The following is a 16228-nucleotide window of genomic DNA, read 5'->3' as shown; positions in this document are numbered from 1 at the left end:
CCACTGCAGTGCTTCAGGCCTGCCATGGGCCACACCACCACTCCTTGCCCTCCACTGGCATGGCCTTTATGTCAAATTCACAAGGCAGTCTTGTGGCCATAGTTTTACCCCATTGCTGTGCTGAGAAAATTGTCCCACCAACAAATGCAGATATTTTTTACTTCTTTTCAATGCTGCTTTGACTTCCTTTCTTAGTGGGAGATGCCAGGAGCAGCATGAGAAATTTAAATCTAGAAATGCAGCAGGACACAGAACAACACATTCCACTCTTCGGGACATGAGAAGGGACCATCTTAGGGTAGCGTAGAAAGAAGCTATCAGACATAAGGTGAGGGAAACAAATCTCTTCCACTCCCTGAACTGTTCCCTGTTACACAGCAACAGAAAGAGTGCTGAAAAGCAGCAGGAGAATTTGGCTTCTCAGCATCTTTGACTTCCACAGTTTGAGTGACATATACACTGTGTAAGTGGATTATTTAGTTATTTGGTTACCATTTATAATAAAAGAGTATTAAAAGACAAAGTCAAAGAACTCCAAAAACATCCAGTGGGGAAAAATCCTCAAGAGGTTAACATTATAATCGGTTCGGAGTTTTATAGTGAAATTACATCCGTCAAGTTTTCAGTCCCCTTTAGTGCATCCATGGAGTGCCTGGTTTTGTTAAAAACACAGGCTCACTTCCTTCACATAGTCTGTAGATGATCTTTGTCTGCTCAGGCAGCACAAGACTGCAGTATTTACAGAAATCAGTAATTCTTTTTTAAGTGCAATCTGAAAAACCCTGTGAATTTCTGAAACTGCAGAGAACCATATGCACTATTATTACAAAAGAACAATTCCGGTAAAAACAACCTCATAAATAATGAATCTTAATGAATCACTTCTTCACAAATAGGCCATTTCTTCCTACACACAGGAATCTGACTTCCTTTTGTAGGTTCTGCAGAGAATATCGCTGCCAAATGCAGCTTTCTATTATCAGGTCTAGGAAAGAAGGAGCTGGAATGGCAGCCCCATATGAGAACCAAATCACATTTGTATTTAATGCCACTGTCATTGTCATCACTGGCAAAAGCAACCCCGAGGTGCACACACAGATGTTATCTTCCAGTAATAGAAGCTGCAGGAATTTTTCTAGAGAAAGGAAAAATCTGAAAACATTCTGACAGATGATACCACTCCTAAGGTTCATCTCTGAAATGTTCCTCAAGCACATGACACAAGGGACTTAACACCCACCTCTGCAGCAAGTAATAAAAATACTTACTGTAGGAAACCCAAACTGAATATGTGAAATTGGAATGTATTGATTTTCTTCTTGTGCAATGGATGGAACTGCACTTTAATTGAAAGCCACTTGAACAGTGATACTGGAAAGACTTAAGTCTTTTTTAATAAAGGGCACTGCCTGCCATTTACTTCTATAGCTTAAAAACAAAACAAATCTTAAAGTGAGTCATAACACAGCAATCTACATAGACAACTACAGAATGTGGTCCTGACCCAAAAAGCTATGGAACTGGTGTCGATCACATTAGGTGATCCAGAGTTTGGTTTAAAGATGTAAACATGTTTTGGTGCTTTTCCTGTTGGCCTACCTAAATTAGTTCCAAATGTTATGCATCATGAAATACCCATATTCATTTTTGCATCTGTTTTTCTTTTGTCCAGAAAGCCAAGAAGCAATGTGTCAAGTTAGAAAAGCTTTTGATACAAATTTAGTTCCAGAACTGAGAGGACAGGCTTGCAAGCCCTAAGTAAGTCAGGAAAAGGGAAGGAAGCTGCTGGAAGAGAGAAGAAGTTGGCATACCTTCCCTTTGTTGAAGTAATGGATAATCTTACGGCACAGACCTTCCTTACGTTGCCACTCTGACTGAGATGGATAATGCAGGAACTCTCTCAGAGGTCTGTCCTCCCACTGAAGCAACTCACAGTACAAAAGCAAAGTAAATGCAGCCTCTGTTGGAAATGCAATTATTGAACACTGAATCAATGACAACAAACAGATAGAGCCAGTAGTTGAATGGTCACTAGACCTGCTTCCTAAACAGCCTGTAACTTCTGATTTACAACCTGAGATAAAATTCTCAAGTCTTATATGATCATTAATTATTCAATTACCTAAAATAGCAGCAAAAAGCTGTTTCCTACAAACCTGATTTTTAGGTACAAATATGTCAAGTTTCTTTTTACCACTCCTTGATTTAAATAAGTGGTCAGACATTCAGGTATGTAACTAGGTTTGGAATCTGCAGCTGTAAACAGAACTTGGACAAGACAAAATTGGAGTCTTTACACTTTCTAAGTGCTCTTTAAATACTACAGTGCAGGGAAATACAACACATGACAATATAATGGTGGTTTTGCGATTTTAAACTCCCTCTAAATTTGATCTGCTCTTGTGATTTTTTGGATCGGTTTTTCTCTTAGAACACTTTAATGCAAAATTCAGAGTGTAACCAAATAGTTACATGGTTGTGTGGGCACAGACATACATTATTTGACTTGAGGAAATGAGTGGGACCTCAGCTTCTTGAGGGTGGCAGAGCACTGGAACAGGCTGCCAAGGGGAGTTGTGGACTCTCCCCTCTCTGGAGACGTTCCTGTGTAACGTGCTCTGGGTGGCCCTGCCTTGGCGGGGGTTGGAGTGGAAGATCTCCAGAGGTCCTTTCCAACCCAAGTGATTCTGTGATCCTGTGATTCTTACCTTCCCAACTGCCAGAACTGATTCATACATTTTTTTCCCAAAGAATGAATCTGATGTTAGAGTGTAACACTGGGAAAGTCAAAACCTTCCACAGGATTTCAAGCAGACCCCAGTACGATGTGTTACTAACCTGTGTAGTTCTCAGCCTGTAAGTGCATGTCACACAGCTTGTGGATGTAGCGGATGTACATCTCTTCCTTGTTAATTTCAGATTTATAGAAATTCTGTGAAAGAAAAGAGAGAGCTGTTATTGAGCCCTTGTGTGTGCACAAAGTTATTGAGATTACGTTATCTGTGTGAAAGAGAAGTAATAATTCTTTTCACATTCACATTGATTTAACCCACTAATTTTATCTTGTCATGATTTTTTTTTCAGCAAAGGTAGTCAAAAGGTAAAAGAAAAGGCAACAGAAGTTGTGGAACCTGTCACAAGGATACTTAGAACTCAGCTGGACAAGGCCCTGAGGAACCTGAGCTATTTGGCTCCAATTCAAGCACAATCCCTGTTGTTCTGTTCTGTCATCCCAGTGCTTGGATTCTGAAGCTACTACACTTGCCTGAAACAGATTCCTATCCCAGCCTTTCCCAGCCCAGTTTTGACAGCATTGCGCAGGAGTACAAAGAGATAAAGGAAACATCTTTACCATAAGGTTAACGGTGCAGCCAATTTTCTTGTTTTCTGTTTCATCTCCTTTCATACAGTCCCTAGGAAAGCAGACAGTGTTGAAACATACATCTGCGAAAAAAGTCCTTTGAAAATAAATCTGAAGCTGTCTTATCCTCCAGAGTTTCCTTAGATCACAAGCAACAGGTCATCATATACTTTATTTTATGAAGTTCCTCTAAGAAAAAACTCCGTATTATGGCTTAAATGATACGGGAACTTAGTGTCCTCTTACATGTCTGCTTCAGAGAACAAGCACCTGTAATGACTGCTACTTCATTTCTCACAACAATCTGAACAAAAATCACCTAACAGTGGCCAAAAATCATCTGAATGCAAAATCTACTATAAAAGTGAAAGAATATTATTTATGCAGATGCAAATATTTAGTGGTTTCCTAGTCAAAGCATTAGCTTGCATGAATTCACCTATCCAGTGGACTGTTGGCATGCTGAAAGATCCAACCTCAGTAATTTTGACTAGACTGCTCACTTTTCATGGGTAAATCACAAAATTTATCTTTAGTTTCTGGAATAATTTAGAAATCATTCCTATTCAAGCAGTACGAAAAGTTAAAGGCTTCAGAAATGACTAATAGTGACTTGAGATCAAGCCAAATTCAACTGTGAAAAAGAGACATATTTAAAGCAGTGACACAGCAAATGGTCTTGAGAACTACAGCATCGACTAACTGGCAGCTGGACTCCAAGAGATGCCAGTGTGTTTCCCGAGTCCTGTTCTGGGATTAAAAAGATTTGATGTGTATTAAAAATCAAAACCTGGTATCTGTTCCTCAATTAAGCATGAAAAGGTATATCTGTGTAGCAAAGTTGTGTTGACAGCAGATGTCATTAAAAAAAAAAAGCTCCCTTGCATTCCCTTTAAAGGTCTCGCAATACCTGGTCTTGGCATCACAGTTGTACAAGAACGGCTGTGGGGAAACAAGCAGGAGATCCAATCAAACTGGTAAGGATAACAAGAGCAGCAAACCAGAAAGCACAGAAAATGATCTGGGATTGCAGAATACCCAGCCTAGTCACAGGTTTTCACCTATAATGAGCAGCAGAAATAAGTTGCACTCCTGTCAGTAGGCTAAAGATAGAAATATTTGGGGTAGTTCCATTTAGTTTCAAAATTGTCCGTCATTCCATAAAGACATCTCTGAATGTCTGTCTGTATATATATGAAACTAAAATACTCTTGTAAGTGAATGAAAGCTCAGCTGTATTGACACAACAGTCCTGCAAGCTTCAGTCTAAAACTTAACAAAGGACACCTAATTTAGAGTGGAGTCTTGTACACATGAGTCACCAGCTGACACGTCAGTCTCCTCAGATGGAAAGTTTTCTAGCCCTGCATGAGGCATTCAGCACATCTTGGTCCAGCAAAGGCATTTCAGCTTGTTCTTGCATTTGGGATCTGTTTTGCCATATTAGGCGAGTACATTGCAGTAATAGAAGGAATTAATTATTTAGCAACCTGACTAAACCTCAGTATAACAGCAGTGGGTTAGACCTGCTTACATAGTACTTGCCATTGGAAAAGCATGTGGCTTGATAAACAATACTCCCTGTAGCAAAGAAATTTGGTACTACCTCTTTACACACTTCTTAGAATATATAAGCAGGTACCTGTAGTCAAGCAGACGCTCCATGAGACGAGTAACTGATGTAACAAAAGAGATTCCAGTCTCCCGCCATGTTTCTTGCTCAATCTTCTCCAGCAAACTGTTTGGAGACGGAAATACAGCAGATGAAACTTGCAAAGAAGTGGTACAGTGCATGCAGACAGCCACAGAAAGCTTGGTTTCTCCCTCATCAAACAAATTCATAGAATTACTATCTTACCTGGGATAAGGCCCAAAGAGCTGGGTTCTACTCCGGGCAGCATGAAGCAAAGACAAGGAAATTACAGAACTGACAGGAGAGGGAAAAAGTATTTTCGCATTGTCATGTAAAATCTGTGCAAAAGAGCAGAGCTCATGGCAGCAGTTGATGCTGACAGTATTACCTGTAGCCTAGAAACTGTAAACAGCAGTGAGGAGTTGGAAAGGAGTCTAATCCTACTGCAAATACCTCTTCATTGCTCATCCCTACATGGAGTTTTGTCTAATTAGCCACTGACATACCTTAAATCACAATTTATTTAAACTGTAAATAAAGGCGATTTGTTCCTGCTCAGCAAACCAGACACCACAGCAAGCATCTCCCTGAGACAGTTGTGAAGGATGGGAGAAGGCTAGAGTGTCACGAACACTGACAATCAGATATTTAAAAGTGAAAAAAGGAAGCAAATTTACACGTGAAATGAACTCCATCTCTGAACCTCCATCTCTGGTACAGAACTTGCCACTTCTGTACTGGCAGGAGGAAACAAATTCTGTTGGGTGCCACAGTTGTCCTCAGAAGAGGCAAACTCTTCTGTACTGGAATGATTTCCAGCTGAGGGAGCCAACTCACATTTCAGCAGTATAGTTGAGACAGCAGAATTCAGGGTCAACTGTTCATTATCACACAGCATTTATTAGCTTTGTGGAACTGCTTCCTCAAAGTTCACATTGTTCTCAGAAGTCAGTAGCAAATATAAACTAAAAGGTTGCTGTGCTTCCAGGCTGTTTCTTGGTTACATCCAGTTGCTATCATCTAACCAGCTACAGTCCCTGAATTCTTAACATTTCAGGTAACAAATGTCTTCAACTGGAGCAAAAGAAATGCACAATATTCCCCCTGCCAGGTAAATGAAGTAAAAAAAATAACAATGGATAGATATTTTCTTTCCTTTATCCCTGAAATAGCCTGAGGTTATCTGCAGACATAAGATGCCCAACTTCCCAAGGCTGAATCTACACAAATCAAAAGTGAATACATTCACGAGCTTCCTAAGGATAAGCACACAGGCAGGGCAGGCTGATCTATCTTGAAACTGAATGAATGTGCCATTGTAAAATGCAGAAATATAGGTACTGGCTCCAGCATGAGCCTCAAACTGCTGCCATGCTGTTGAGGGCCACGTAAAATTGGTTGGGATATATGGCGAAAATTCTGCTCTGTGGCTCACTGGAGCACTAAAAGATTCAGGGTTAATGGCTCTGGACTCTTGAGTTCATTTCAAAGTTAAGTTCTTTTGAAATCAACTAGGATCACTGGAAGTGAAATTTGGAGACAGGTCAGTCATCAACCAACAGGAAAGTCAGATATAAAGTCTGTAAGTTTATCCTGTAAGTATGTATCTTTTGTGTGAAAGGGAGTGGAACTACAGTGTCATTACAGACTCTGGAGGAAGCACCTTGCAACTGCTGAGCCAACCAGAACATGACCTTCAGAAACCGGAAGAAGCAAAGGACAATGCTGAGGAATAAAGAGATTTTGAAACTAAAGAGAAACTAAAGAGATTTCTCTTGTGCTCTAAAACAAGGCCTGACTTGCTTGACGGTACAGGCTTGTAGTCATAGAATCATAGAATAGTTAGAGTTGGAAAGGACCTTGAGATCATCTAGTTCCAACCCCCAAACAAACCTAAGGCCACAATTTCACTTACTGCTATGTAAAAAGAAAGGCACTGGCTTCTCTAGCAAATCAAATTTTGATAGGAGGATGGTAACTACTTACCTGTGCAGGATATTAGGTTTCACAGAAAGAAGACAGAGAGAATTTAGGGGTTTATATTCCTTTTAGAATTAGAGTGATGTATTTCTATTTCACTAAGCCATGTCATGAAAACCTGCCAGAAAGCCCATTACTGCTTTCTGTGATGATCAGCCCTGGAGCTCTGAATGCACAGGTTGCTACTTCTGACTCTTTTAATAACCCTGCCCCACACAGAGTGAGCGGACACCGGCATAGCTTACAGCAGGCTGAAGAGTTCCCTGTAGTTCTCATCACCTTTTCCTTCGGACACCAGGCTGTCCAGCTTATCAATCAGCTCAGCTTCCACCTGGAGGAAGAAGCAATTGGTCACAGTTTAGCTGCTCATGTAAAAGATGAGCTCCAAACACTAGGAAGACTGGAAGAATATTTTATTTCTCAGCCTTGGGGCTGCCCACTTCTATATGCAAGCGATTTATTTCTCCTTGGCTCAGTTAAATGGGCACAGTCTTCTTATTTTTCAGTGAAACAGGACTAATACTAAATTATCCTTTCACTTATTAAGGTCTAAATAAACATTTTTGGGAGGAAACACTTCTTCCTAAAAGCCCTTCTGAAGTTTATCTCTTACCAAATAAATCACTCAGACACACTTCTGTGAACCAGTGTATCAGATAAACTACATCCTGTACTGTCACAGAATACCCATGCAGAGAAGCTAATTCATGCTTGCCCCTGGTCTCTTGTGATTGTTCTGCTGCTAAGTAAGTGATTTCCAGTCATCCAGACATCATTACACCAGAAGATTATTTGTTCATTAAATCCAGATTTGTTGAGCCTTTCTATGATTATATGATGCATTTTCTTTTCACACAACAGTATCATTATGTTTCTCTTCTCTTAAAAAGGTTTTGAACATGTATTCATTTCCCCCCCAGTCTAATACCACCTATTATCAAGTTTTGTATCAGACATTGCCATTAAATTGATTCAAGTGCAAAAATCAATGTGCCCAACATTAAACAGAACCATTTCATGTAGTTTGGGAAATCTTGTAGAAAACACACTTTCAGTCCTATGAAGACAGAGGTTCCTAAAAGTTGAAAGCTTTTCTAGAAATACAGCTTGTTTTTATTTACAGACAAGTATAATTTGAGTTTCTCTGTTTTTCAGCTGCCAAATTGCAAAGAAAATAAAAATGAGAAGGAAAAGCAAATCACTCAGTGGCACACAAATGGGGCTGGTGCTCCTGGTGCTGGAAACCATTAAAGGGTGACCTGATTTAGCCCATGAATCAGACTGCACCGTTGTTCTGTATCGCTGAAAAAATAACCTTAAAATGTGAGAGAATAAAAAAAGGGCTTGAAAAGGAACTTCCAGGATTTCAGTATTTTCTGAGAACCAGTTCAGTATTCTAGAAGAGAAACTCAAAACTTAAAAAACTACCCTCTCCTTGCTTGTGATCTACAATGACTTGACAGAAATCCATAATGCATCTATCTGTCAGCTCTCTGGCACTGCACTGGACTAATTTCCTGGTTCCAGCAGCTGATGCTATTAAGGTTTAGTACATCTTGTGCTATTTAACTATTTCATTTTCACTAATACACATTATTATTCTGTCTTTAATCTTAAAAAGTTCTCATATATGCTTCATAAAACAGTGTGAAAAATTGCTCCACAGGTAATTTAAGAAGCATCTTGGAGCTCTAGTTTAGAATACATTACTGAGAATAAGAATTAAATTAAGATTATGAAGAGTTTATCTTAATACATAAAATGTAAATAGGTCCTGAAACTCGACTATGAGTATCAGCACATGCCACAGCAGGGACTGTTCTATTCTTAAGCTAAAACAAACAAAAAGAGGACCATGATCAAATGCTACTGTAATAATAATAGTAGTAAATAATAGCAATAGTAATAATCAAGAGAGTTGAAGAGGAATAAAAACATAAGGTCCTGGTAATGCTTTTCCACATAGGCCTTTAATAGGTCAGGTTATGGAAAAGGTCTGTTATTCTTGAACGATAGTTTAGATCTGCCATTTTAATGAGTGTGTGGATGATAAATAACCACATGAATTAATGACAATTTAAAGAAAAGGATTTACTACTTCAGAGCACTTATCCAGACACTTGCCCCCAGTATTTCCCCAAACACAGTAACAAGGAAAAGAATACTACAAATGCTTGGGAAGCCACTTCACCTGTTTGAAGTTGCCATTCTTTCTCTGCTCCCAGTCCATCATGTCATGGAAGATGGGGATCATGATATTACGGACTTCTGGTTGTGGAACAAGTGTAACACCAAGAAAGGGGCCAATCATTCCCGGAATAAAGTGAATCTTATGTTCACCTGTACAACACAAAGCAATTGTAATTAAAGAAAAGCCTCTGTCACTGACAGAATAGGGAACCCCTGCAATACAAAGTCTCAGCATGAGCATTAGGAAAGCAAACGCATTCTTTTCCTGAAAGGACTGAGAAACAGTATTTGCTTTATACCATTCCTTGCAAAGGCTCTACGAACATTCTGAATTTCACTGTGAAAGCCTTCAGCAAAGACTGTCAGTGCATTTTACTTGCAAAGGAATTGAAATGTCAAAATTAACCACTAAAATGGGGAAAAGAGCCTACAGATACTTCTAACTTAAAGAAAATGATTTTGAAAGGGCTGGTGGGAACAATGGTATTTAATAGAGCATATTTAGATTTCAGAGAACTACGGAGCTCTTCATCCTTAGTGCTATGGAAGTCTCAATTTCATAACTGACCTTGACTTAGGACCAAATTGCTTTGCTTCTCAGCAACAGAAACTCAAGGCATTTTGCCAAGAATCTCTTCCTGTGGCATGCTTACTGTGCAGTCACAGAGAATAAATCAGAATAGACATGTTTGGAACAGCATTCAGTGATAAATATCTGTATCTAAAGATCTAAAATGGGCTTCTTGCTTCTCATTTGAGTTTGTCTAGCATTGTCTTCTGGTTATTCGATCTCTGTTTTACTGGAGAGCCTTCTAGTCTCCACACAGATGCTTAGAAACTGTGATCAAGTCTGGCTGTATCATCTCAGCTGTGCCAGACGAGGCAGGCTTATTCTGTATTTTATAATAAGGCATTTTCTTGCTTCCATAGTCATCTTCCTGACTGTTCTCTGAGCTCTGTCCAACTTGACTTTGCTTGTTTTGTTTTGGTTTTTTTTTTTGAGCAGGAAAGCAGAACCAGACAAACTACTCTAGAATCAAGTGCACTTATGCAAAAACTGGGGCAAGTAGTATCATCCCTCTTCTCTTACAAAGGAGTCTTACATCTTCTCCAAGATTATGGTGTCTTTTTTACTCATGGCATTTTACAGGTAGCTCCCATTCACTCATTATCAGCATGATGCATTTATAGTCCCTGTTTCTCGAACAGCACTCCTACCTGTATTCCTGTAAGTAAAATATTCATATTTGGCTTTTTTAATATATTGTTTGCAGCCACATTATCAAGTTATCCAATCTCATTTGTATCATTCTTTTACCCTTTTAATGATTTCTCTGCTCTCAGAACCTTCTATTATTTGTGATCCCTATCAGCAAGCATTTTTTTATTTTCATCTAGAATAACTACGTGCTTTGGTTGTCCTCAAAACATTTCCACAGGTATCATTTTTGGTCCCTGAGGGAGGTGGGACACTGGCCTAGCTGGACTTGCTCTGATGTCATACAGATGTTATGTGGCTCTCCTATGAATAAAATCCTGATTACCTGAATTATCTACACCCAAGACTGCTGCAGCACACTTCTAAAAGTGGAAGTCCTAGATGAAAAAATCTCCATTTACCTTTTCAGACCTGTGGCAAGATATATTTCCCTTGTTCTTAACCAAAATATATAGGAAAAGGAAGGCGAAATTTTAAAACACAAATATTGTGTTACTGTGGGCAGGGCTTTTGGTTTGGATTTTCTGTTTGGTGTTCTTAAAGTAGTACTGCAGAATTTGCTGTACGTATCGGATACCTGAAGACACCAAAAAAGAAGCTTCAGTATATGCCACTTCTGGGCTTTATTATCCAACACACGTAGCTATGGTTTAGTGGTGGACTTGGCAGCATTAGGTTTACAGTTGGACTCCATGATCTTAAGGGTCTTCTCCAACCTAACTGACTCTGTGATTCTGTAACTCTGAATCAGGACAACTTTGGCTTTTGAATCATCTGCAAAATTTTAAAGTTGCTTTTAGCTGTGACAAATTAAATTTCTGCTTTACAGCAAAAAAAATTAACATTCCAACAGGAAAGCAGACTTTGGTTGTTAGGACAGAGAAGAAAGAGACATACCCAGGTTCTGCCACATGCTGAAGAGCTCATATGCCATCATCACTCTCATATCACCGTATCTGAAAGAGAGGAGATGGACAACTGCCTAATGGAACAAGAACTGGCAAGGCAGTGATGTTAAAAAAATGTAATCAAATTCACATTTAAGTCAACATAAGAATATTGAACAACTTGACTCATCACTGAACACAGTATTAGGAGATGTACTTATTTATTTCCCATGCATTTCCACATCCCAAGTTCCATAACAAATCACAGGGACTTGCGGTGGAAAAAGCAGTCTCCTTTTTGAAGTGGCAGAAAAGGCTGGGAACCCAGAAAAACATGTTCTTACTTATCCAGGATCTTCTTCCGCTTAGCTGGTGTGGCACTTTCTAGTTGGAGACTTGGCTGGTTTATAAACAGCACTGCCAGGCTGAAGTAAGAGTTCCACACCTGTGACACAGGAAGGAAGTTCTACAACATGACACTCCAAGGATTAAGTTCTAAACAAGTGTAGCAAGACAAGACACATATTCCTTTATATGCAGAATCAGACTGCTTCTTTTTGTAATTAAGACATAACTTAATCAGTATGCATTAACTATTGAGATACTAAACTCTAAAGCATACCAGTGGATTATTTAAAACGTGGTAGGAACTACAATTAAAAAACCCAAGAAGGTAATGCCATTGGGCTTTCCTCTTAGCACCAGAGTTCAGAAATGAGTAAACTTGGTGAATTCAGCAAAGATTTAAATTCTTTTTTCTGTAGGTTAAACAGATTTGATTCCTCAAAAATCCCCAGAGAGTATATTAAATCAGGAATGAGAGCTCTATAATTTGGCCTTTTTTCCCAAACGAGGCTTTTGCCTTTTTTTTCCTTAGTAACACTGAACTTGTTGCCCATTTTCAACTACATCAGACACAGGGAAAACACTCTCCAAGATACTGTGTTCCTCCAAGTTTTAAATCAACAGCCAAAAAAAGACACCTCTGGGAGGGGAAGGTCATAGACGCCCCAGCTTCAGGAAAAGCATTGACTGAGTTTATATTTCATTAGCCATGAATCTCGAACACACCACACTTTGTTAGCTCCACTGCTTATGAAGATACTTGCTCCCTTTATGAGGGGGCTCAGTCTTCCTGATTTGATCTCACTCTGTAGCTGTTCTGCTATCCCTTAATTCCACAGCAGATTCAAAGTCCAAGTCTTTTATCAGTTAGGTCATCTTCCTCTCAGATATTCACAAAAATGCTGCAAGTATAATCAGCTAATGTAGAGAACAGCTCTTGTTGATTTTTTACTGCTAGTTTGAAAAGATGTCGTAACATTTGTTGAGTATCAGTTCTTACTTTAAAATCAAAGTCCGTTTCCGTGAAATTCTTATGCAGTGCAGAAGACAGGTACTGAACTGTTGTAACTATGATACTGCAGTCAGAGACAAAGAAAGAAAACAGAAAAACAACATTTCCATCTGGTGTATAAAACAGTGATGTTACTGTACATACAGAGACAGGCATTTTCCACAGAATCACTGCTAAGTTCTATGTGAAGTTGTGCGTCTGTCTCTGATTTAATGAACAATTTGCACTAAGCAACAGAGACTGAGAATTGACATGGGAGCATTTAAAATCCTGTCTATTTTGAATAGCTGGGCCATGTCACCTCTACACCCATCTCCCTCCCATTTTAAACATGAAGATTTTTTTTGTTTGTTTCCCCAGAGAGGAGCATTTCCTAAAGTTTGAACTACTTGTAACACACTTGGTGTCATCACTAGGGTCTGCTCCTCCTCTTCAAAAATCACTGAGTCCTCCTGCTAGGTAGGTTAAGGAGTGATGTTAATGGGAAGAGCCAGACGTTTAATGCTGTAGTTTACTGGTAAAGGGAGTTGAGAGGCCTGCCCATTGCTACCATTCGGTGTGGGCAGCTGTTCCTTGCCATGCATTATTATAGTTGCTGTCACTCTTACCCTTAATGCAGCTACTTCAGCTTTGGGTTTAAACTTTTAACTCTTGATACCTGTGCATACTGGGAGAGTTTAAGAAACAGAATGAGTACAGAAGCCCCAGTTTGGCCCTGAGTGTTAAACTAATTGCAAATGAGGATAAGCACTCCAGAATTCCTGTCCCAATCACCACGTCTGAGTCTGATGAGACACACTGCATCACAGGTCTCATCTGCTCAGCTAAGCAGAAAAAATTCCAGCACAGAACATGAACAGTTTATATGTGCTTCTCTACTTACTTGCTGGTGAGCAACCTCATCACCATCCAGTCCCGAGGAAAGACACTCATTTTCATCAGGTTCCGAAATACACAGAAAATCTTCAGGAGGAACTCCTGTCATACAGGCAAACAGAATTAATAAAACCACCAGCAGCTCAGATTAATCTGTTTTCTTGATTATAAGACAGACAATTAAGCTGTGTGCTCCCCTGGAGCTTCGTGTTACTAGGCCATTCACCTGAAACCATGGATACAACACACATGGGGATATGGCTCTATTCATTTCCTATGCACCTAAGATGTACTAAACAAGTTGTATCTTAATATCTACACTGGAATGAAAAACTTTATGTGTGTAATTGTGTTTGTCTTCCCATAGTTCCAGTGTCAATTTGCGGCTATTTTCAAATATACCGGAATCATAATCATCTTTTAATGCATTCATTTCATTAATCTATCTTTCCAAATGTCTTTGCACTTATGTTATACATTTGACAAAGGAACACACAGCTAAGCCCAACAAAACTTCTCATACACTTTTTAAAAGAGTAACAGAACCCCCCATTTCTGGCGATATGCAGCAGAAAAGATCCCTTAAACACATTCAGCTGAGTATTTGCTTTCCAAAAAAATTCCCAAACCTGAAGACACTTCTGGGTTTGGTTACCTGTATCCCTATGTCTACAAAGAACAACAGTGAGGATGTGACATGCGAAGCTGCTGGCCTTGCAGACTATGATTTTATTGGTTTTTCTTCTACACAAAATCAAGACAGCACGGAAGTGGCAGGGCAAGGCTTCTTCAGAACTGTCCAACCATTACTCCTTTATTGGGGTGGGTGTAGGTTAATATCTTGGTGTAACTGAGCTAAGAGTAAAGCACCAGAAGCTCCCTGACTTCTGGCCTCATTTTCACTAACAGTAGTAAGTGAGCACAATGCACTTCCAAGCAAGAAAAAAGTATTGGAAAATGTTACATCAGTACGTGAAAGGGAAAAATTGAAATATATATATATATATATATATATATATATATATATTTAGAAAAAAAGTTGGGTATAAGCTCCAGGCTCTGTGATACTCCTGGAACATATCCTTAGATTATCAGAGGTACAACAGTGTTTGTTCTTCGCATGTAATGACCAATTTCAGTTCAATGACAAACCTTTTCACTGGTCTGACATAAGAACTATAATTTAGCTTTTAAAAATACATATTAAAATTAATGTGAATTAATTTCACAAATCATTTTCCTATGAGCAATTAGAAAGTTACCTGACAGGTAGTAATCTCAGATAACGATCAACCTGAGATACCCTGAACCCTGCAACCTAAAGGTAAAAAAAATCATCATCCCAAATTTATCTCCCTGATTTATTCAGCCTCTCTATATGCACATGCAATGTTTAGAAGCTGCAAGCCTATTCAGAGAGGACTTCTCACTGCTTCCCCTTTTCATGTGTTAAGTCAACATAAATGCCTGCCACTTTAGGTTTTTTTTCTTACTGTCCATATCTTATTGAATGCCATGCTAATCAAAACCATTTTATATAAAATCTTATCTTTATTAAATTATCCTGCCTTTAAACACTCATCATGTTGGTGATTCTCCTCTGTCCTGTGCAAGCTGAGTTATTTTCTGCTGCTGGGAGATGTGCTATTTCAGAGTGTCAGTGGCAGAAAGGCCACCAGAGGTCTGTACCCCTCACCAACTCCTCCTGCTCCTGAAAGGCCATGATTCAAGTTAATGCTCACACACTTGGGAAGCATGCAGCAGGTGGAGTAGTACAGCTACTGCTTTGCCAAGAAAGAGTTCATCTGCTAGAGACATTTGTATCTCCCAAAAGGCTTGAAATTCTCTTTTGACATAAAATCAACACCCTTAGTAAGTAAGCTCTAACGCATACTGAACATCTAGTAACATGCTATAGAACAAATGACCTTACATTCACCAGATTAAGAACCCCTGTTCCTTTGACTATGTTGTGTGGTACAGTAACATTATCCTTTTGTGTCTAGTAACATCTATCTTGGGACTTTATTTGCTGTTATTAAGATAATTCAGTGCCCCCGTGATCTTAAATGTTTTCGTAATACAACACCTATTATAGAAGTGAAAGGAAGGTCCATGAATAGAGTGCCAGTGAATGGGAATGATTAGCAGAGCAAGTAATGATGCAGGGATTCCCCCTGGCTCTCCTATTCTCAGTGAATCACCCTACAAACATGATGTTCTGTTGTACCTTTAGTTCATCCTTGCTTTGGAAGTTGTCCAGTAAGTGCTGGAAATGAGTGTCTGACATCTGACGAAGCAAAGATAAAAGGCAGGAGACATATTCTCCCTGTTGACCAAAATGAGAAACCATTTCGTTCAGACAACCTGGAATTTCATAAATATAAAACTCAACCTGGGGAAGGGTACAAAGGGAGGGGTCTGAAATGGCCCCAATGCCTATGAGAGGAAAGCTGACATGCACAGAGATTAAAAAATACTGCATGTTAACAGTTCTTGTATTACTGTTATACATAGGAGTACACCTCTCAGAGGCTCCTCCATAGATGCCAGTTTTAAAGGTCTTTTAAACAATGTTGTAGTCTAACCAAAATCAATTTAAAATTATTAATACAGACATTAATGAATTGCCCTCCAAGCATGCAGGTTTTGACAATCACCTCTTTGATTTCTTAATATATTATGTCTATCAAAGGTGTGACTGCAGCTCATGCAGACATACCAG

General features: G+C 39.2%; 1 protein-coding gene and 1 long non-coding RNA gene across 2 annotated transcripts in view; one reads left to right on the top strand and one right to left on the bottom strand.

The window, feature by feature from the left end:
• Window positions 1–4096, top strand: part of LOC308224939 — a 46578-nt gene extending 42482 nt beyond the window's left edge. The window contains exon 5 of the long non-coding RNA XR_013957625.1: window positions 3085–4096. This is a non-coding gene — a long non-coding RNA (uncharacterized lncRNA). The remainder of the gene's footprint in view (window positions 1–3084) is intronic.
• Window positions 1–16228, bottom strand: part of DOCK3 (dedicator of cytokinesis 3) — a gene marked incomplete at its 5' end in the record, with an annotated part of 211656 nt that overhangs the window by 30857 nt on the left and 164571 nt on the right. The window contains 12 exons of the mRNA XM_080625333.1: window positions 1812–1960; window positions 2839–2932; window positions 3353–3413; window positions 5004–5099; window positions 5220–5246; window positions 7220–7305; window positions 9166–9314; window positions 11281–11339; window positions 11615–11715; window positions 12616–12691; window positions 13511–13605; window positions 15734–15832. Of these exons, the coding sequence (XP_080481459.1) occupies window positions 1812–1960; window positions 2839–2932; window positions 3353–3413; window positions 5004–5099; window positions 5220–5246; window positions 7220–7305; window positions 9166–9314; window positions 11281–11339; window positions 11615–11715; window positions 12616–12691; window positions 13511–13605; window positions 15734–15832 (1092 nt within the window). The remainder of the gene's footprint in view (window positions 1–1811; window positions 1961–2838; window positions 2933–3352; window positions 3414–5003; window positions 5100–5219; window positions 5247–7219; window positions 7306–9165; window positions 9315–11280; window positions 11340–11614; window positions 11716–12615; window positions 12692–13510; window positions 13606–15733; window positions 15833–16228) is intronic.

The sequence above is a fragment of the Psittacula echo genome (assembly GCF_963264785.1).
Source record: "Psittacula echo genome assembly, chromosome: 9".
Lineage (NCBI taxonomy): Eukaryota > Metazoa > Chordata > Aves > Psittaciformes > Psittacidae > Psittacula > Psittacula echo.
The sequence above is the reverse complement of the archived record's forward strand: the minus strand, read 5'-3'. Positions and strand labels throughout refer to the sequence as shown.